Here is a 20,566-nt window from a genome sequence, read left to right as displayed (position 1 = left end):
GGTGTTGGTGCTGAAACTGCCTCCATCAGCCTCAGTCAGCCTCAGCAACCAGAACTTCCCATACCTCCTGCATCAGAGGCCAGGCCTGTCTCCACTAGGGAGGCATTTGAGCACAAATGGGATGATATTAAACATTCGACAACCAGGTTGTCAAGGGCTGACCAATTGAATGGACACTGCCCACACCCTCCACACCAGCTGGGCATCAGCACTGGCTCCCTCCAACTCCCCTTATTCACCAACTTTTATACTGAGCCTGAGGCCTTCCTCTGGCAGCTCTGGGACACTGATGCCTGCCTGCTCTGAACAAAGCCCTCTCTTCCATGTAAGGTCAGCACACGAGGGAATGAGTTGCCAATAGCGCTGTCAGCATTTTCACTCTAAAGTCTACAGATACCATACAAATAAAGACTTTCCCTGTGGGCAAAAATTCATGTAGGGTGACCTAGGGCAGGAGAGAGGATGGCAGATTGGGCAAGTGTTGGGCTATGAAACACTCATTCAAATGGGAATACTCAACACGTGATGTTAAAACTGATGCAAAGGATGGCCCCTCCACTGACCATGAGACAAGCCCAGGCTCTAGGGGGACACACTGATCACATCTTCAGGAGTCAGCACGTTGAGGCAGATTCTGTGTGTGGCCCAGCTTTTGCCCTGCCTCCACCACCCTGAGCTCACAGCCAGCCTTCTGCTTGCCAGCCAGCGTGCACAAGAATGAACTTCTACCCTAAAGGGGCAGTGAAGAGATGCCACATGCCACAGAGAACACGAGGGAGTCCATGGCACCTTCCCTGTAGCACTAGCTGGATTTTTCAAAAATTTCATTGTATATATTTGAGGGATAGAACATGATGTTGTAAGATATATATATGTAGTAAAATGGTTACTGTAATGGAACAAATTAACATATTCATTATTTTACAAAGTTACCCATCCCCCTGCCACCATGGCAAGAGCAGCTGCAACCTACTAATTTAGGAAAAATCCTCAGTACAATACACTGTTATTAACTATAGTCCTCATGTTGTACATTAGATCTTTTGACTTACCCTATGTATTTTCTACTTTACATTCTTTGACCTGTATCTCCCTAGACACCCCCCTCAACTACTTTTCCAGTCGCTATGTCAATATATTTGATCTCTTTTTTTTTTTTGGATTCCACATATGAGTACGTGCAATAATTTTCTTTTTGTGTCTGGCCTATTTACTTAGTCATCAGGGAAATGCAAATCAAAACCACGGTGAGATACCACCTCACACCTGTTAAGGTGGCTATTACCAAAAAGACAAGAGATAGCAAGTGCTGGTAAAGATGTGGAGAAAAGGAGAACCTTTCTAGACTGTTGATGGGAATGTAAATTGATGCAGCTATTATGAAAAATATTACAGAGTTTCCTAAAGAAACCAGCTGAATTTTACAATGAATCCTGCCCTTTAAGTTTGGGAGAGGTCATGTGGACAGCCATGGGACAAGTGATGCCATGAGATCATCCCATGCCCTCTTTCATGACCCAGTCTAGGAAGATATTTTGAGATGCTCAAGTAATCTGGGTTTCTAGTACTGTTCCGAAGACCTTAGCGCATAGAACATGTTTGTTTAGGGGCTTATGAGGAAGGAGGCTGAGAGGCTAAACATTGAGCTCGATTTTTAACTGAATTTTTAACTTCATAAATTTCAGCCTGTTTTTCTACCCATCAGTGCACTCAAGTGACCTCAGTGGATGCCATGTGAGGCACAGGTATTTTTCCAGTTGGAGAGAATGGGTTGTCTGATGTCAGGACACCCAGTGTCTAGATCTGGCTGAACATAATCGCAATGAGGTCATGTAGAGAACTATTTGGTTCATGGGGTTGGTTCTATGTAAGGAACTGAGACCTGCCTGTCTGCTCTCAGACTAGCATAGGATGAAGAAACCAACGTTCACCAAGTGCTCCTGGCACTTCCCATAAGTCACTGTTTAATCCAGTAAATTCTCATTGCGGTTCTGTGAGAGGCACCATTAGCCCTTCCACAGATGAGGAAACAAAGGCCTAGGATAATTAAACACTGTCTTCCCGGTCAGACAGCTGTCCAGAGTTGACCGTGACATTCACAACCAGGCCCATTCCCTTCAAGGTGAGCTACAGCAAGGCCAACCCCTCTGAGTTCACTGCAGACACTAACACAGCCCTTACTGCTGGAGTTCTTATCGATGCCTAGCTCCATCACAAAACTAAGGAGGCCAGAGTGCTGGACTCGCCCCTGCCAGTGCCAAGCAGCTGCCCTGTGTCAAGCCTTCTCAGCCAGGCCAGGAATCTCAGAAACAGACACTATTGGACACACAGTAAGAATGGATCATCCCTTATTAATGGGGAAAAAAATTCCCTGAAGTGAATCTTTTGGGTAGAGTGCCTTTCAGCCGTATTTTGCATGAAAATCATCTTTCAAAAAAAAGTGACATGTTCACCAACCCACACTAAACTTGCTTTGTGAACTTGCCAAATAGTCTCGTACCCCCATAATTTTACACTTTCTTTCCCTTATGAAATCGTTCTAAACATCTCCTGAGACACCAATATCCTCAGCTCAAATTACTTCCTCCTCTGGACTCAAGAGAATTTCCTATACACCTCTGTTGTAGCATCACTCACTGCTTCCAGTGACCTCTGCATGCTCTGTCCCTCCCACCAGACTTCTATGGAAAAAGGGTCAGGTTTGAATTCTCCTCTTCAAGTAAAGCACCTAGCCCAGTGCCTGGTACATAATGCTGGGCTTGTGTGTTGAATCTTACTTATTAATGTGCATGTATATTCCCAGATGGAAGGGGTCTGAAACACCGTAGCACTGTGAAATACACTGAGCTTTGTTCCTGTAAAAGTGCCTCTGAGTAACCTTCGACAGACAAGAGAGGGATCATCTTCAAAGAACTCAACCAAGCCATTTGCTCATCCCAATCTTCCCCCACGCCCGCTCCGCTCCCGCAGGCTAAACCAAACCCTACGTCTGCCTTTGCACGCCCTCTGGTGGCGCTTTGGGATAATGACCACACAAAGGCGCAGAAGGAGTTGGGGGTAGGCTCTTTATTAGACGGTTATTGCTGTACTACAGGGTCAGAGTGCAGTGTAAGCAGTGTCAGAGGCCCGCGTTCAGCCCAAGAATGTGGATTTTCTCTCCCTATTGATCACAGTGGGTAGGTTTCTTCAGAAAAGCCCCAGAGGCGGGGACCAGTGAGCCCCAAGGTTAGAAGTGGAACTGGAAGGCTTCGGTCACATGCTGCTTCCACGCTTCCAGGCTGGGCAGCAAGGAGGAGATGCCCATGACGTGCCAGGTCTCCCCATCTGACACCAGTGAAGTCTGGTAGGACAGCAGCCGCACGCCTGCCTCTGCCAGGAGGCCTGGAAATAGAAGAAACTCCTGGTTGGCACAGGGGATAGGGGAAAAAGGAGCGAGGGATTGGGAGAGGAGTCAGAAGTTCTCAGCTTCTGTGACCAAAGGTGCAATGAGTGGACGATGGTCTGAGTCAAAGAGCTAAGATGGGACAGCAACAGGGCATCTGCTCAGCTTCCACGGATATTCCTGACTCTCTGGGAACACCGTGACCATCAGCTGTAGCTCTTGACTTTCTGATTGCCAGTTTTATCCAGCCAACAGCAAGGGAGAAAAGCAGGAAAGTTCCCTTGGGCAGCCAGCAAGAATGGTGAAATTAGGCCCTTCAGGGTTTGAAGGCACACCGTCCGCCAAACATGGACGTGTGCCAAAACCCCTAGTAGCCCAAGCCCCAGCTGACTGGGGCAGGTCCAAGATGCCCACCATGGCTGGAGGCTTTGTAGGCTTTGCTGCAGCTGGGCTGGCCACCAGGGACAGCCACAGGGCCAGCAGGCAGGAGTAAGAAACCTGCACGCAATGTCCCTGAGCTCCTGGGCTATGGCTCCACAAGCCAGTCCAGTGTACCTAACATGGCGAGCTGAGGACCCACAGCTGGGCAGGAATAGAGGCTCTGGCCCCACCCCTGCCATGCTGCTCTGTGACCCTGGATAAGGCACTTTCCCTCTTTGAACTGAGTATCCACTCGCTGAAGGTTGTGAAAACTGGCATGACAGACCTTCTGTATGGTGCAGATCCAGAGACACCCTGGGACATGAAAAGGGGCTAAAGGAAGGTGGGTAGAGTTCAATTCCAGGGCAGACCCCACCCCAGCCTCAAGGACACCAGCCAGCCCTACAGGGCCCTCCTCACCAATCATGGTAGGCAGCATTGCAGGGTCAGAGGTCTGAGTCCGGAACAGGAGCAGGGGCAGGTCCCTGCGGAGAGGCACTTCTGGCCTGAAGACAGCTCCATTGAGCCCCTGCAGTACAGGTGTAGTGCCTTGGACCAAGCCCACAGCCTGGTAAGGGGCGCCTGCCAGGGCCACGGCCAAGAGGCATTCCCCGAAGCCTTGCTCCCCTGGTACAGCAGGGCTGTGGGAGGTGGTGACCTGTGCGGAGAAGGCAAGGCGACAGTTACTCTTCCTGGCTGCACCACGTCCGCCCTCCTCTCTTGGCCAAATCACCCATTGGTAGGATGTAGGGCTCCAGCCTGGATAATGTGCTCAGTAATTCAGGACCAGAAGGGAGAGGGCAAATGGGCCAAGCTGTGTGCCCTTCGGCATCAGCTTCCTGGAACAGCCAATGATCTCCTTAAAGGGAGGGCAAAGAGATCTGCCAGGCACAGGCGAAGGCTTGGAGGAAAACAGGGAGGAAAGAAAAGGAGGGAGGCAGGGCTGTGAGGAGACTCCACTCTGGCCCCTCCTGCTCTGACACAGCTTCCTACACAGCATCAGTGGCATGACTGGGATGCAGGAGTGGAGGGAAGCAGAGGGGTGAGGACATGGCAGCTCTACTGCCTATCCCTTCTGCCAGCTCTCACTGGCTGAGCAACAGGCTTTGAAACAGACTTTGATCTAAACAGGGAACCAGAGGGGAAGGCACCAATGGGAAGCCGTGTGAGGCAGCAGGATGTGCCGCTTGCTCCTAGAGCTTGCAAGTGAATCAAGAACCCGGGTGCTACGGCATGAGGAGCCCTGAGGGGAGTTAGGCAGAGTCAAACATGGCCTGGCAGCCATGTTGGGCAGAGTCAAACACACTGGCTCGTCATTTTCTTTGGCTGTGAAATGGGGACACTGCTACTGCCTCCATTCCCACAGCACTCATACACAAAGCAGTGCCATTAGCAACACTCGGGGCCAGGCAGTGTCTTCATTTTGCAGATGAAGAAACTGCAGCTACCCCTCACAGGTAGACAGGCCAATACAAGGCTGGCACCTAGGCCTCTGCTCAGCGAATGGGCTCTGGAAATGTGGGGGAGAAGACTAGTGCTGACAGGGATGGGGAGGCAGCGTCGGGGAGAGGGGCGCACATTGAGGCCAGCCTCTTTCACCAGCAGCTTGGCGTTCACCAAGTTCACATCCGCCTGCTTGGAAGCCTCTTTCAGGAGGCCGACAATGACTGCAGGGCTTAGGCAGTTCCCAGCATTCTTCAGGGATGTTCCTGGGGACAGAGAGAAGCTACCATGAGGTCACTGTTTGTTGAGCACCACAGGAGGGGGCAGGAAGCCACTGGCACCTAGCTCTGGACTATGGGCTCCTCGCTGCCCTGGGGACCCCAAGGGCAGCCTGCCCCAGGCAGGTCCATTCGCCCTTCAGTGGGCTCAGAGGAGGCATAATCTGGGCCCAAGCCAGGAAACCCAGGATGCTTTAACCACCCTGAGAAACTCCTCTCCAAAACTCAGCTCAACTCCACTCTGCTCCCCAACCCTGCACCTGGCTTGGCCATCCTGGCCTACCTATTATTCTCCCAGGGGACACTGGAAAATTCCCTACTCTTACCCCTCCCTAGCACTCAGACCCTTGCCAGCCTCAGGAAATCAAAGCAGAAAGAAGTAACCGAAGCGACTGCTGCCCAGCTCCCTGCCTTGTTTCCTTTGGCGCTTGGACACCCACGCCAGTGGGACCCCCTGGCTCTGCCCTTCCCTGGTATTGTCAATGCCTGGGGTTTAGCTGCCCTCACCCTGCAATCTCTCCCCAACTGTGAGACACCCAAGAGTCCATGGGAAAGATACACCTCTACAGGGTTAAGGAAACTGGAGCCCTCCTTGGTCACTCAACCACATCCGCACAGTACTGGATCCACTGCAAAGGTGGCCACAGCCCACTCAGCAGCCCGAGGGCTGGACAGAGGGCACTGTTCTCATTCCCACTCCATGGCTGAGCAAACACTCTCGAGGGCTGTCAGATGGCCCAAGGTACCACCTTAGTAAGTTACAGAGTACAAAGTGTCCTCACCACCTCCTGGCTCATCTGCCCCTAACTCTCACTGTACAAGTGAAGAATCCAAGCCTCAGAAGGGAGAGTCACACAGCAGGCAAGAGACAGGGCCAAAAACCAGAATCCAGCATCCTGTTGCTTAATTAGGGCCTCCCTCCAGCCATCCTACGACCTCTTGCATGAAACTCTCTCCCTTGTAGAGGTGTCTCTTGCACCCAAAATATCTAGGTCTTAAAAATGCTACCTAAACATGATTTATGACTATTTAGTACGTCTTTCCAATGACTTTTTTTAACCCCTCCCTTTACCACCCTCCCACCAGTAGTAAGGGAGCTATACTCAGGGCAGGGTCCAAGCCACCCCCACTGCCTCTCACTAACCCTGTGTCCCGTAGCAGATACACCCAGCAGGGCAGATCCCACACTCCCTCATCCCCTCCTCCCCCTCCCTCTGCAAGGTCCCCAGCTCACCCTGTGTTATCACCTGGATGGTCCCTTTGGGGGACCCAGCCCAGGCTCTCATCAGTGTCCCCAGAGCTTCTGCCAGACCAATCCAAGGCTTGGTGTGTGGAGAGAAGGCACTGGTAAGGGCCTGGGCATTCACCTGCAGAGGATGGAGGAGCGGGGCTGTGGTCAGGAAGAGGCATGGCAGATCTTGAATCAAGATCTGGCTGCCAAGACCCAGCTCCACAAGAAAGACAGTATAGGGTCACTCCTGCCTTGGTGCCTGGTGGGCGACAACTTCCATCAGCCACTAACAACAGGACAAGGACTTGTTCCCACAAATGAAGAGAGCTGTAGAGCCAGAAATGGACACAGAAGGCCACAACCACTCAAAATTGTTCTTTTCAGCAAACTGTGTCTGCCCCAGCCCCCTCCATGGGAGACGTGTTGTTTCTGCACTGGGGAAGGGATTGGACAGCACAATAAAGGTGAGTCTTTGACACAAAACATATGGGAGTCGCAGATAAATTGGATGAGGAGTGACGGGTCTTCTCTGGCAGTCCCAACTTGCCTTCATTTTTATTTTCTATCTTGAATTTTTTAAAGTGTTTACATTGTCCTAAACACTATGATCAATTATCACAAAGTTTTGATGATCGTGCTTCAAATATCAATGCATGCGAAGTCCACTGTGAGGCATGCTGTGACATTGAGGGGACACAAGCCCCATATCCCCCAAAAGTTGTAAGTCTAGGACCTGGCTGGCTGCCCCCTGCCCCACCCAGGGGCCTGATAACAGAACCAGCTTGTTCTGGGCCAAAATTTCAGTTCCATTTTGTTGTTTAAAATGCTCTGGTTCTGAGTTAGGCATCTGGCCACTTTTATTGAGATAACTTGTAAAGTCAACCATCTCAGAAAGATGCAAATCAAACAGGCAGCTACAAGATGTAATTAGAAGGAAACACAGATGCTTCTCTTTCTGTTTTCGTAAAGATATCATTGGAAGAATTTTCTTTTTTAAACAGAGAAATAATCACGGTATTGGAAATGACTGCTGAGACCGGGCTTCACGAGAGCCTCTCCAGGGTAGCAGGCGGCAGGTCTGCAGGCTTCCTGCTGCAGGGCCCCTGGATCCTCTCCAAGGGGTCACAGACGAGAAGGGTGGTGGGGTGGAGCAGTTAGCTGCTGGGAGGAGACCTGGAGCACCATGCTGCCACCGCCGGGGCTGAGGGCCTGCAGCAGCAGAGGAAAGTCCAACTAAGAGGGCCCATAAGGCAGGCACCTCGGCACATCTCTCTGTCCTCTGTGTGGGCCTGCAGAGCCCAAGCCCGGGGAGGTGTCCATCACAGGGCTCCCAAGTAAAAGGAGGATTCTCAGTCTTCCCTGGCGGACAGGTGGGAGAATTCCAGGGAGGAGTCAGGCACTTTTGGACACCAACCTAACCCTAATGTTATTCTGTGTCTGAGGTTAGAACAGAATTGAACCAGGGAAAATGCAGGAAAGAATTAGGAAAATATATTTCTTATGTGACAAAAATGTCTCTTTTTCCAAATGGCTACTCTAAGACTATTTGCTGATGTGGGTGAACAGTTCAGTTTGCCTAAGGGTAGTTATTCTGACCAAGAGGTTTCACCTCCTAAGATGGGGACATTGTGTGGTCCATTTGCTGGAACCCTGTGTCCTGCAGCAGATACACCCAGCAGGGCAGAGCCCATACACCCCTCACCCCCTCCTCCCCCTCTCTCTGAAAGGTCCCCCTCCCTCCCCCACCCCCTCCCTCTGCAAGAGCTTATATTAAGGAGTCCTTTTCCGGGAAAGCTCTGGAATGTCACTGCTACCTAATGGTAATGGCAATAAATCATAAGGCTGCGATGGGGAAGGCAGACAGCTGCTTTCTGAGAAGGCTGAAAGGGTAAAACCGTGAAGCCCAGATTGGCTGGCAATGGTGATGAGCTCAAACCTCAGCCTGGGAAATGAGCAGCATCCCCTGGGAGGAATGAACCTGCTCAGAGGCCGACCAGGTGCAAGATGAGTGAAGTGTGCTCTGCCCTGAGGAGCCCACACAGCATAGAGGACAGAGGATGCAGACAGGTCAGAGTCTCTGCTGACCTCCTCGCATGCTGCTGGTCATAGCCCTGCTGACTTCCACGGACTGTGTGGGGCTGCTGGGCAGCAGCAGGCACCCTTCTTTCCTCAGGATGGAGCAGGCAGAGAAGCCTGGAGGGCTGGGCTCTCAATCCAGAGGTGGGAGGTCAGAACCAAAATCCCCGTCTTTCCTGCAACAGTGCTGTCCTCACCAGTGAAAATCGCCCAGCTGAGGGTCAGCCAGGACAACCGAGAACACCCAGCCCATTTTCCTGACCCTTTGACTCCATGGCCTGGGCCCACCCACACAAGCTGCGGAAAGGCTTAAGTCATGTTTTTTTGTCCTCAGGGAACTTAGAATTTAGGTTAAGTAGAAAGATTAGGGGAAAAAAAAAAAAAAAAACACCCCATGGAACCGAACCTTAATAACAAGAAAGAATGTGGTTCTCAGAATTGAGAAGGGGCTGGAAAGGCCAAACAAGACTTCATAAGGAGGCAGCAAGCCCCTGGAAGGAGAGCTATGCCTCCCTCACGCACCTGTGTCTCCCAAGAGCTATGACAATGTCTGGTACCCAGTGAAACTTAAGGAATATCCACAGACTGAATGAATGAGACAGGACTTGAAGTGTAAGTCAGGTTAAGCTCGTAGGAGACGCACATGCCAGGAAGGGCTTGATGGAAGCAAAGACAAGAAGTGGGGGTCTTATGCCATGATTTGGGGAAAGCAAGGGGGTCAGCCAGCATGGAGGGCTCATTTGGGAGTAGATAGGGCAGGCTGTCAAGGCAGGGTCTGGGGCGCTTACAGGGTGCGAACTTTCTACATGGCCGCCCCCAACCACATCCCCACCTGCTGCGTCCAGCTGGCACCCAAGCAGCACTCCTTCACTCCCACGGCATGTGGAGAACAAAGGAGGCTTTCTCTAGAGGCTGGGCCTGGGAAGGGCCACAATCTCTGCAGCAAGACTACGATATAACAGGCCTGAGCCGGGCTCTCTGCTGCCAAGGCCTCTGCTATCAAGGCTGCAGACGGGAGGCTCCCGCCCACCCGCTCCGGAGAGTGCTGACTCAAGCAGATTTCCCTTATCTTCAGCTCCCAGGGCTGAATCTGTTCACCCACGCTGCCAGCAGCCCCTATAAGCTGCCTTCCTTCCTCTCCTCCCTCTGACTCCTAGCCCCCGGCCCCAGGTGGTGATACTTACAACCCCCGTGAGAGATTTCCCCTTCACCATGTCCACGAACTGAACAGCAATTTCCTCCCCACAGCGGCTCTGCGCCTCCTTGGTGCTGGCACCCAGATGGGGACAGCTGATGACATTCTCATGGTCCACCAAGGCCCGGTCCCGTGGTGGCTCCTACCCAGAAAGAGATACCTCTAGGTTGGCTGCCATGGACTGGTCACACGCTCTTGGGCCATCCCAGGCAACAGGAAAGTTGGAGGGAAGGCAGTCAGGAGTTCTGGTGCCTTCCACTTCTATTTTGTCAGGGTGGTCACTGGACTCAATAATGGGCTTCCACATGAATGTTCCATCTCAGCAGAGTGGACACAGCAGAAAGTGTGAACCAGATTCAAATCTCACCTTCACCACTTAACCACCTAGGTGCCTTGGGGGTGAACCTTGATCTAAGCCTCAATTTCTTTATCTGTGAAATGGGTTGATCCTATCTCCCTCATAACATTACTGTGGGGATTATGCACCTTCGACATGGGAGGCTCTCGACCAATGGGAGCTACTGCTGTTGCTGTTACTAGGCTTTTCCCCGAAACTCACCCCCCTGCATCCATGCAGCACTTGCTGTCAATGTGCCTTGCTGGACTTTTAGCACAGTGTCTTGCTCTTCCAAGACATTCCATGCAGGTAACTGCATCTTGGCTCTCATCAGGACAGGTTGCCCATCTGTGGCACCTCCAACCCACCCTCCTGTGTCTTTTCCACCCTTCCGCTCACTGAGAAGATTGCCCTTGGGAATGTTATTTAGGCATCTTCTGGCCATTCTCCTCAGGGCTCTGTTGGTCCCACTGAATTTTGACCATTTAACCCTGTGAGTCCCGGCCACATGTAACCATGTAAGTACCACCAGCAAGTGGTACAAGGATGCTGAAGAGAGGAGAAGGTGCTGTGTTAGGGAGGATGGTGATACAAAGATGGACAAGGCTTGCCCTGCCTTCAGGGAGCTTATGATCTAAGAGTTGAGAAAGATGACCAAGGTTACAAACCAAAAGGCACTGTGTGCCCTGGGCTGGGAGTACACAGTGAGTGCTACAGGGGCTCAGAGAGGGCCAGTGACCTTCCAAGGACACACAGCCAGTAACCTGTGAACCACAACTACCTAATCCAAAGTCCATGTCCTTTCCCCTTCCTCACCAGGGGAAGCTCCAATCTTGGGGACAGGATCTTTCAGGAGAGAGCCAACAGGATTCGAGTGCAAATGCACTCTTCCCTACTGGATCTGGTGTGTGAGGCTGAGCCTCTGCTCCAGCTGGGAAAGCAGCCCACTCCGAGGACCCTGAGGGAATACTGCCAGTATCCTCGGGCTTCTGTCCACCCAGGAAGAGAAGAAGGGAAAAGGAATGCCCATGGACACTGAAAAGGACATTTTCTTGGCAATGGGACTGCATTTCCATCAGGGTCCCTCAACTATACACTAAAGCCCCCTCTCTCCCTGCTCCAGACCCTCAACCTCAGAACTGATTTGTGGCTCTATCTTTGTCAATATGTTAGCAGTCTGAGAAGCCTGGAACCAGGAACTGGGTCCCCTTTAAAGCCCGAGTTTTGCAGAAAACCACATAGCTGCCTCCATACCAGGCTCCGCAAGGACTCCTCAAACCACAAAGGTTTGTTTTTGGCAACACAGTTTTCTCCTTTTACCATGGATGAAAGAGACAATAAGCTAGAGGCCTTCTGTAAAACGCCAGGCTTTCCCTGCCATGGGCCTCTCTGCTCCCTATCTCTCCCTTCCTCCTGACGCTGAGGCTGCCAGGCACTTACTTCTGTATTTTTAGTAGAGACGGGGGTTTCACCATGTTGGCCAGGCTGGTCTCGAACTCCTGACCTCAGGTGATCCACCCACCTCAGGCTCCCAAAGTGCTGGGATTACAGGCATGCGCCACCACGCCCAGCTAGGCACTTACTTCTGTAAACACGTCCAGTGCAGCCCCGGCACACTGGCCAGACTGCAGGGCCCGGAGCAGGGCGCCTTCGTCCACGATCCCTCCACGGGCACAGTTCACCACACGCACCCCCTTCTTGCACTGGGCAAAGGTGTTGTCATTCAGCAAGCCTGGAAGAAAGCGAAGCATCTTCCTGCTGGGGCAGCACCAGGATCCCCACACTCATCCCTGGCTTCCAGAGGTCTTCCCTTTCCTCGAGCCAGCTCTTTCCCAGAGCCTCTCCCCTGCTGGACGGCAGCCTCTTTGCTCTCATCTCTTCCTCCTCAGATGCTCTGGGGCAGGAGTCCCTGTTATGGATCTGGGCCAGACTCAGTTTAGAAACATCTTAGAAATTCTTGAGATATTACTGTTTCAAGTGGGTCTGGGAATCAGAAAGCACTGCAGGGGCTGCAGAAAGCATCCACGGGGGTCACTGGTCGTCCCTGTACCCAGCTCACCTAGACCCCAAGCACTTCTAGCTGGCTCACCCTCCCCTATCCAATGTAGGGGTATCTAACAAAACACCAGGCTCTGCAGGACCCAGGTGGACCTCTCCCCACAGCTGGTTACCACTGTCTGGGGAAGGCCCAGATGGAGGGCCCATTTGTTAACTGGTCTGTGGCTTCTGTGACCAATCCACAATGTAAGGACACACCTACCTGCTGTGGAGGGCAGGAGAGGAGTGTGCACAGTGATGAAATCACAGAGAGGCCAGATCTCCTCCAGGGGCAGCTGCTGAACACCAAAGGAGGCTGAGACCTCTGGGGAAATGATGGGGTCATACCCTATCGTCTGGTTGGAAGCAAGAGAGAGGGAGGAGGTGTCATTCTTAATTATTAGTATTATTATTATTAAGAATGGCAAACATTTTTTGAGCATTTACCATACACTAACTACCATGCTCAGCTTAATTAATTCTCCAGTTAATTTACCATACACTACGTACCATGTTCCACATACTAAGTACTATTTACCATATACTAAGTACCATGCTCAGCTTAATTAATTCTCATGACCACACAATGATGCTGGGACTGTTCTTGTCTGCTTGAGAGCTGAGGGAAGCAGGGCTTCCACAATGAGGAGGGGCACAGCCAGAGCTCAAAAGAAGGTGCATCTGCCTCCATGCTGTGACCACACACAGATGCAACAACAGCTCATGTATGCCTGGACAAGGTGGAGCTTGGAAGTCCTTAGAAAGCAGGGAGTCCTGGCCGGGCGCGGTGGCTCACGCTTGTAATCCCAGCACTTTGGGAGGCCGAGGCGGGCGGATCACGAGGTCAGGAGATCGAGACCATGGTGAAACCCCGTCTCTACTAAAAATACAAAAAATTAGCCGGGCGTGGTGGCGGGCGCCTGTAGTCCCAGCTACTCGGAGAGGCTGAGGCAGGAGAATGGCGTGAACCCGGGAGGCGGAGCTTGCAGTGAGCCGAGATTGCGCCACTGCACTCCAGCCTGGGCGACAGAGCGAGACTCCGTCTCCAAAAAAAAAAAAAAAAAAAAAGAAAGCAGGGAGTCCTGAGGGAGGGAGGGCAGTCATGTGGGGAGCGGACAGCCAAGAAAGGGAGGAGGAGAAATGGCAGCTGCAGCTGGAGGATCCAGTCCAGGAAACAGGTGCATCAGGTACTAAAATAGAGTGAGCAGAAGCGAAGGAGGAGGACAACAGTACAAGGCAGGATCCAGGGCGGGAGCGAGACTGCATGGCCTCTCAATCAGGAAGCCTCACCTGTGTCCTCCCCCAGTCACTGCCCACTGTGTGGAAAGGTACAGGTCAGTTCCCCTGGACCTGGGTCCTCAACCTTAAATAAAGGAGCTGGGCAGATGATCGCAGCCATCTCTCACTCTCACATTCAATCACTGGGAATTATTTGACCCCAGGAGTCAGAGACTAGCTGGGGCAACATAGTGAGACCCCACCTCTACAAAAAATTTAAAAAATTAGCCAAGTGTGGTGGCATGCACCTGTGCCACTCAGAAGGCTGAGGCAGGAGGATCACTTGGGCCTAGGAGGTTGAGGCTGCAGTGAGCCAAGATTGTGCCACTGCACTCCAGCCTGGGTGACAGAACAAGATGTCTCAGAAAAAAAAAATAAAACAAAATAGAAAAGAACATAATAGGAAAGAGGACTTCAAATTCAGTAATTCTAGGGCAGAAGCTAAAATGGTTATGATTAAGGTGAAGCCTCTGGATCCCTTTTTTCATCATTAGCCTTGTGGAATAAGGAAAGCCAAGTGGCCCCACACCAACCATCAGGCAGGTTTTGGGGAAAGATGCTGCCTCTCCCATGCCCTATAAGAACCTCCAGCTCAGAATGCTGGTGGTCTTTTTCAGACACTGCTGCTCCCCTCGGCTGTAACCTACTCATTTCTGGTGGGGAGGAGAAAGTGTCCAGGGGAGGAGATGGGATCCCTGCCATCGTTGTCACAAGTCTTCTTTGTCTGCTGGCCCTGAGGCCGGCCAGAACAATGGCCCTGTTCATCTCTAATCCAGATGTATTTTTTTTTCATATGGAGTGGGGAGAGGAAGGGAACACCAATAGAGATCACAAGGTCCAGCCTGACTGGTCTAATCCATGCTCAGGAGCCAAGAACAACCTGGGGGCTGGCAGGAGGAAGGACCCTGCAGGCTGAACCTGGCCCCCTCCACAGACAGGTGCCTGGGGCTGGAGGGAGGGGGTTGGGGAGAGGAGCAGGTGAGCATCTTCCTCAGGGGTCAGCGAAGCACTGACTCAGCTTCCTTCTTTCATAGAGAGTATCTCATTTATCTGCAAATGACTGCAGGGAAGGAATCTGGCTGAGCAAACCTCTGTTCTCATTTTCCATTTGAGATAACCAGGGAAGAGAAGAGCTGAACTCAGCTGGGGGTTGGGGTTCCGACACTAGGAGACAACGTTGAGGGGATGGAAAGGGTGACAACAGGCCCAGGACACACGTGCCTGTCAGGGTCCTGGTGTGTCCTGGAAAGGGTCAGATGTCCTAATATACAGACATTGGAGCACCTCTGGGTACACACCATTCAAAAACTACTCCCGGAGAGAAGCCTTGGGGAGAAACATGAACGGGTTCCCTCACCTCAATCCCAGCCCCAGGGCAGACTCCTGATGTTGAGGCAACAGAGGAAGCCTCATTTTCTAAGCAGGACTCCAGGGCAGCTGGTGGCTCCTACCTGCCTGAGGTCACAGAAGGCAGTCCTGAGAGGCTGGTATGCTGGCTGCAGGGCCTTGCTGGCTCAGCAAAGCAAAGAGGAGAGCAAGGAGGCCTCCCAGTTAAAGAGACTCTGAAGAAGAACCTTCACCGTCACGTGCTCTCTCTGCCCCACAGCTGAAATTTTAGTTTAGCACTGGAACTCTCCCTACCACAGCAATGAAATCTTAAACAGAGACCCAAATATAAAAACAGGTAAATTCAAAGCTGCAGAGGTGAAGGCTCAATGTGCCACCACCTGCTGTCTCCCTCGGCCCCTCCTTGCTCCCACCTGCGTCCCTAAGGCACCTTGCCAGAACCTGAGGCTCTGAGTTTGAGAATCACTGCTCTGGGCAGTAAGCATTCCAGGTAACACACTGAGATAGAAGCTGCCCATCCTGGAGAGTGTCTGTCCTTGGAATAGCTAAGCATACTGGCATGGCACAGGGACTGTTTACCTACAATGGATCATGAATAAAGTCAAGTGGTATTGGGCAAAGAATGCCAGCCTGGAAGGCTGAGCCGGAATTCACCAGTTCATAGTCACATTATCTTCAGCATATCATAGAACCTTCCTGGGCCTCAGTTTCCTTATCTGTAAACCTGGGATAATAATTCTGACCCTGCAGAGTCATTTTGAGCACAGGAACCGACACAGTAGACCTCAGCAAACATTAGGTGGACCTGAAAAAATCGGTGATAACTGGTGCCTCAGGTTCAACATCCATCCCTCTGGGCTAAAGTTGGATTCATCATAACACTGGCTACAAAGAAACTGTTAAGAGATGTTTGTCTGTTCCCTCAAGGAAAACCTTGATGATAAAGCACAACGCTCGCTTCTTGATTGGTTTGTGCCTCTTAACACATTCTAAGGAACACACCAGCACGAATGAGCTGAGTCTCTGAGGTCATGACCTGTTATTCAGCAACACTATTGAGAAAAAGTTTCTCGCAGACAGAATAGTATAGAGCGTAAGACCTGTATGACTCAGACCACAGGCAGGCTGCAGGCTGGTCAGGCCACAGCGTGAGGAATGTCACTTCCCTTGCTCCGGAAGCCATACTTCTTTTAATGCTGCCAAATGTCAGGTTACCTTTTCTATCAGCTATGCCGCTGATAACCACGCTGCCCTTTTGCAAACCAAAGCCCTGCTCCCCCAGAAAAGCTTTTCACAAATGCTTCTACATCTAAAACTTGTCTAGCTGCTTTTTGGACCCAAAAGTAGGGTGCAGAAATGTATTCTAGCTAAATTTCCTGTGAGGGTGCCCAACCATTCTAGCCTTCATATGTCTTTTCAGACATGATTCTGCACCCTTAAGTATTAACTACCTCTCCTTGCTTCCTGCCATCCACAAATGACACATGGTTCAAGCTGTTGATGAGAATGGGGGGCAAGGTGGAGCACTATTGCATATAATCTCCCTCCAAACTGAGGTGGCCCATTCCACAACAGAACCAAGCACTAATCCCTTCAATAGCACCAAACTCAAGGGGCTCCATCTGAACCCCGAGGGAATCATGAAAGATGTCTTACCAAAGTCCACATCTATACACAATCTAAATGCCCATCGAGAGAATGGCCAAATAAAAAGCAATTTATCTGCACAATAAAATTCCACACAACTGTTTAAAAATATGCTAGATTTAGTTGTTCTGAGATAAACATGTTTTTTTCTTAACATCACGAACAATATTCTTATTCTGTGTAGCCAAAGAATCCATCCACAGGCATGGAACTGTATGCATTCTGTGCAAACGCATAGAAAAGTCTCGGATGACATGCTAAACTGATGTTTACCGTGAGGAGACTAGGGTTCAGATGGTAATCAAGTATAGCCTTGTCCATGTTTTAATTTATATGAGAATGCATTCCTTTATTACATGATTAAAACATAACTTTAAATAGTCTGGGTATATGACATCTAGGGATTTCCATACTTTACCAGTTTAATAATGGTTTCCAAAGCGAGAATGAGGCTAGTATGAAATAACTTGTGTTTAATAAACACTTATCCTCGTTTCCTGTCTGGATGCTTATACATCTCTTCCACAATATGTTCAAGAATCTTCCTTTCTCTTTAGAAAATCTTCTTCTCCAAGACCACTAGAACTGGTGAGCTCTCCGCCCTGAGATAAAATTCATCCAGACTCAAAAGTATGATAATGACATGGTCGAGGTAAGCAGCTGAGCACGAGGAGAGGCCACTTAGACGCTCCGGAATGATGAGGTCCAGGCAGCTCTGGAGGGGCTGAGGTGGGAGGCAGAATGATCCAAGCCATGTTTCAGGGGTTTACAAAGAGCATGTTCTGGAAGCAAGACAGTTAAGAATGACCCTCCAGAGACATCTGGACAGAAGAAATGCAAAGTGAAGGCACCGGCACCCTCCACACCGTGCTGGGAATGGGAATAAAACATTCAGTGGGTGATCTGCTCTGAGGCACAGATTAACACTGAAATGAGCAGGCCGTAGACATCTCTTTCAATCAAACACATGCCGGAGAGGTGTCAGCCATTTCCTGACACTGATGCTCAAGGTCCCAGATACCCCTGCACCTCTTGGAAGCAGCCCAGGGTAGAGAGTTGGGCAGTGCCAGATGGACAGACAAGCTTACCTAGCACCTCAATCATTCAGGAACGAGGTGGGGCTTTTCATCTGGTTTAAGTCACTGCCGAAGTCTCCGTGATGAAGAATATTGCTGAGCCAGGAATTTGATGTGTAGAGATGCCACGAAGAAGGAAGGCCCAGGGAAGGGGAGTCATTGGGAAGAGGACCCCTTGGGGAAGGGGGCAGGAGCCTTGGAACGGCCACTGGTCTGGAGCCTGTCTCCCAGTTACTGCTTCATCAATGAAATGCTCACCCATTTGGCTATGAGTGCTCTTAGTTTTACTTAACTCCTGACCTCTGCCTTTTAGATCAAAATTCTCCATGGACTAAACCTTGACCCTTGATCCCTTACAAAAGAGGATGGAGGAGCTCTTTGTGGCTTATGACATCCCACCATCCCTGCACAGAGGGCAAGGCTGTGGTTTGTTTACATGATCAATGATCCTGCTGGGCTACATCCGCCTCTCTCAGGAGTCCGGGGATCAGGAATACACCTGGCCCTTCTCAGTGCAGAGGCTTAGGAAAGATATCTGGCTGACTTAAATAAATAAGGTGGGGAGTGGAGGCAGGAGGGAGAGGAGAATATTCAATGTGTACAATGGGATACTCACCAGGCTCTAGGCTACTGTCCATTTGCTATGAGTCCTTAGGCATAAGCTTACAAATTCTAGATGTCAATGTAAAATTAAAGGTCAATCTATTAAGATCCCTTCTAACTCTAAGAAGGTAGGAGGGATGTAGAAAAACAGTTCCATAGCAGCTCTATGTAAACTTTTATAGATCTGACATGATCTGGCTGTCAAAACTAATTTCCTAATGTTTAAAGACTTCCTGGCTGCAGTTTGACCCCATAATCCCTGTAATTCCCTAAAACAGAAAGTGAACAGAGAGACGTCCCATAGCAGCCTTAGTGGGTTCATCTCTTTGGCCTATCTGGGAAGCCCTGCAGATCCCCTCTCTTAGCTGAATTGCTTTTCTCATTTGCAGGGTCTCCTGGATTAGCCCAAGTGGGTGGCACTGCTACTGATTGCAACCCTCCCTTAGCCAGAAGCCTCCTGAGCTCCCAGAGTAGGAAAAGGCAGAGACCTGGGGGAAGACAGGAGTTAGGTGTGATTTCTGAGACCGGTGTGAGGTCTTCCAGCCACCACAGGCTCTACAATCATATCATAGTGTACATACAAGCACTTTTAAATCTTTTCTGAAATATGGAGGGAAACTGGAAGGACAGATGGACAATAGATGTAAGGCTCTACTGTGAGGCCATAAACTTGTTCCTGTTTTCTAAATTACCACAGGAAAGCAGACAAAACAAAAGCAGGAAGGAAAGAAAGAATGGGCAGGACACAAGCACCCTCCCTGTGAGGCAGGATAGGTAATCAAGGAAGTGCAGCAACCTTGGTGATCCTACAGTCAATAAAATAAGCGTTGGCATTCATATTATAACTGAGCTCATTCAAGCAAAGCTATCTTCAGTAGGGAACTTCCCATCTAGACAGCCTGTGCACTTGGATTTTTCCTGTCCTCAAACTGACCCCCTGCTCATTATAACAGTAAAAAACACACTCCTGGATGGAGATTTAAGATGCTAATAAGACATGTGCCGAATGAACAAGCATGTGCAGCTACTACTCATGTGCACCCAGAGGACCACCCGAAACATGCTTACTAGTAACAGCTCTTCCCACCTCCTTATGAATAATCACGTAAAACTCCCATAAAGGGAGTTTCTCCAGCAATAATCAACACTGCCTCATTCGTTTTTGTTTTTGTTTTTGTTTTTTAAGACAGAGTCTCATTCTGTAGTCCAGGCTAGAATGCAGTGGCATGATCTCGGCTCACTGCAAGCTCCGCCTCCCAGGTTCATGCCATTCTCCTGTCTCATCCTCCCTAGTAGCTGGGACTACAGGCACCCGCCACCACGCCTGGCTAATTTTTTTTTTTTTTTTTTAAGTAGAGATGGGGTTTCACCATGTTAGCCAGGATGGTCTTGATCTCCTGACCTTGTGATCCGCCTGCCTCGGCCTCCCAAAGTGCTGGATTACAGGCGTGAGCCACCGCGCCCGGCCAACACTGCCTCATTCTTATGAGCCGCCCGCCCTGAATTCTCTCTCTCTCAAGGTGTACTGTCTACTCTGCACTTAACTTTCAAAATATTCTTTTTCCTTTGCAATAAACTCCTCAATGCTGCACCGTGTCTCTTGTTTAAATTCTTTTAAACTAAGAAGATAAGAACCAAGGTCTCAAAACAGCCATCAACACCTGGTTCACTGGGACTCAGGGCTATTCACTCACCAGAGAACTAAAGGACCCCCACCAAGTATTTCCAGCTTTTGAGTCCAGATCAGCAGGCCAGTGTTCTCTCCCTCCTTAGCTTTAACGCTTATTTAGATGGGGGCTCCAAGAGAGGGTCAGACCCTCCTAGAACAAAGCTTCTGGCTTTTGCCCAGACATGCTGCCTTTCCCAAAATTGCTGCAGAAAGTCCCACATCACAGGGTTCCAGCAACATCTTACCTTCATCCCAAAGGACTGCATCCGGGTAGCTACCTCTCTCCCAATCCTGCCCAGGCCAAGAATTCCCAGGGTCTTTCCATTCAGCTCTGTTCCCATGAACTGCAACCCAACAGGCAAAAGGAAAGAAGCTGAAGTCAGCAACATGAGTGGACCCTGGTTCCTGAGCCCAGGTGGGGCGAGTCAAGGCCGCTGCTCACCTTCTTCCGCTCCCATTTGCCATCCTTCATTGAAGCCGTCGCCTGGGGAATCTGCCTGCAAGGATAGACACAGGTTCAGAGGGTCCACTCGGACTCCCGCCAGCC

General features: G+C 50.5%; 1 protein-coding gene across 3 annotated transcripts in view; it reads right to left on the bottom strand.

Annotated features, from left to right (window-relative positions):
* Positions 1–3,051: 3,051 nt before the first annotated feature.
* PHGDH (phosphoglycerate dehydrogenase) overlaps positions 3,052–20,566 on the bottom strand; it is a 34,206-nt gene continuing 16,691 nt past the window's right edge. For all 3 annotated transcript variants that reach the window (XM_063624731.1, XM_063624729.1, XM_063624730.1), the window contains exons 4-12: positions 20,462–20,516; positions 20,265–20,363; positions 12,623–12,755; positions 11,946–12,094; positions 10,015–10,167; positions 6,758–6,890; positions 5,381–5,511; positions 4,223–4,460; positions 3,052–3,381 (exon numbers count right to left, since the gene is read on the bottom strand). In XM_063624731.1, coding sequence (XP_063480801.1) covers positions 3,227–3,381; positions 4,223–4,460; positions 5,381–5,511; positions 6,758–6,890; positions 10,015–10,167; positions 11,946–12,094; positions 12,623–12,755; positions 20,265–20,363; positions 20,462–20,516 — 1,246 coding nt within the window. In that variant the 3' untranslated portion in view covers positions 3,052–3,226. The remainder of the gene's footprint in view (positions 3,382–4,222; positions 4,461–5,380; positions 5,512–6,757; positions 6,891–10,014; positions 10,168–11,945; positions 12,095–12,622; positions 12,756–20,264; positions 20,364–20,461; positions 20,517–20,566) is intronic.

The sequence above is a fragment of the Symphalangus syndactylus genome, chromosome 12, assembly GCF_028878055.3.
Source record: "Symphalangus syndactylus isolate Jambi chromosome 12, NHGRI_mSymSyn1-v2.1_pri, whole genome shotgun sequence".
NCBI classification, from domain to species: Eukaryota; Metazoa; Chordata; class Mammalia; order Primates; family Hylobatidae; genus Symphalangus; species Symphalangus syndactylus.
This window is presented reverse-complemented; position numbering and strand designations above follow the sequence as displayed.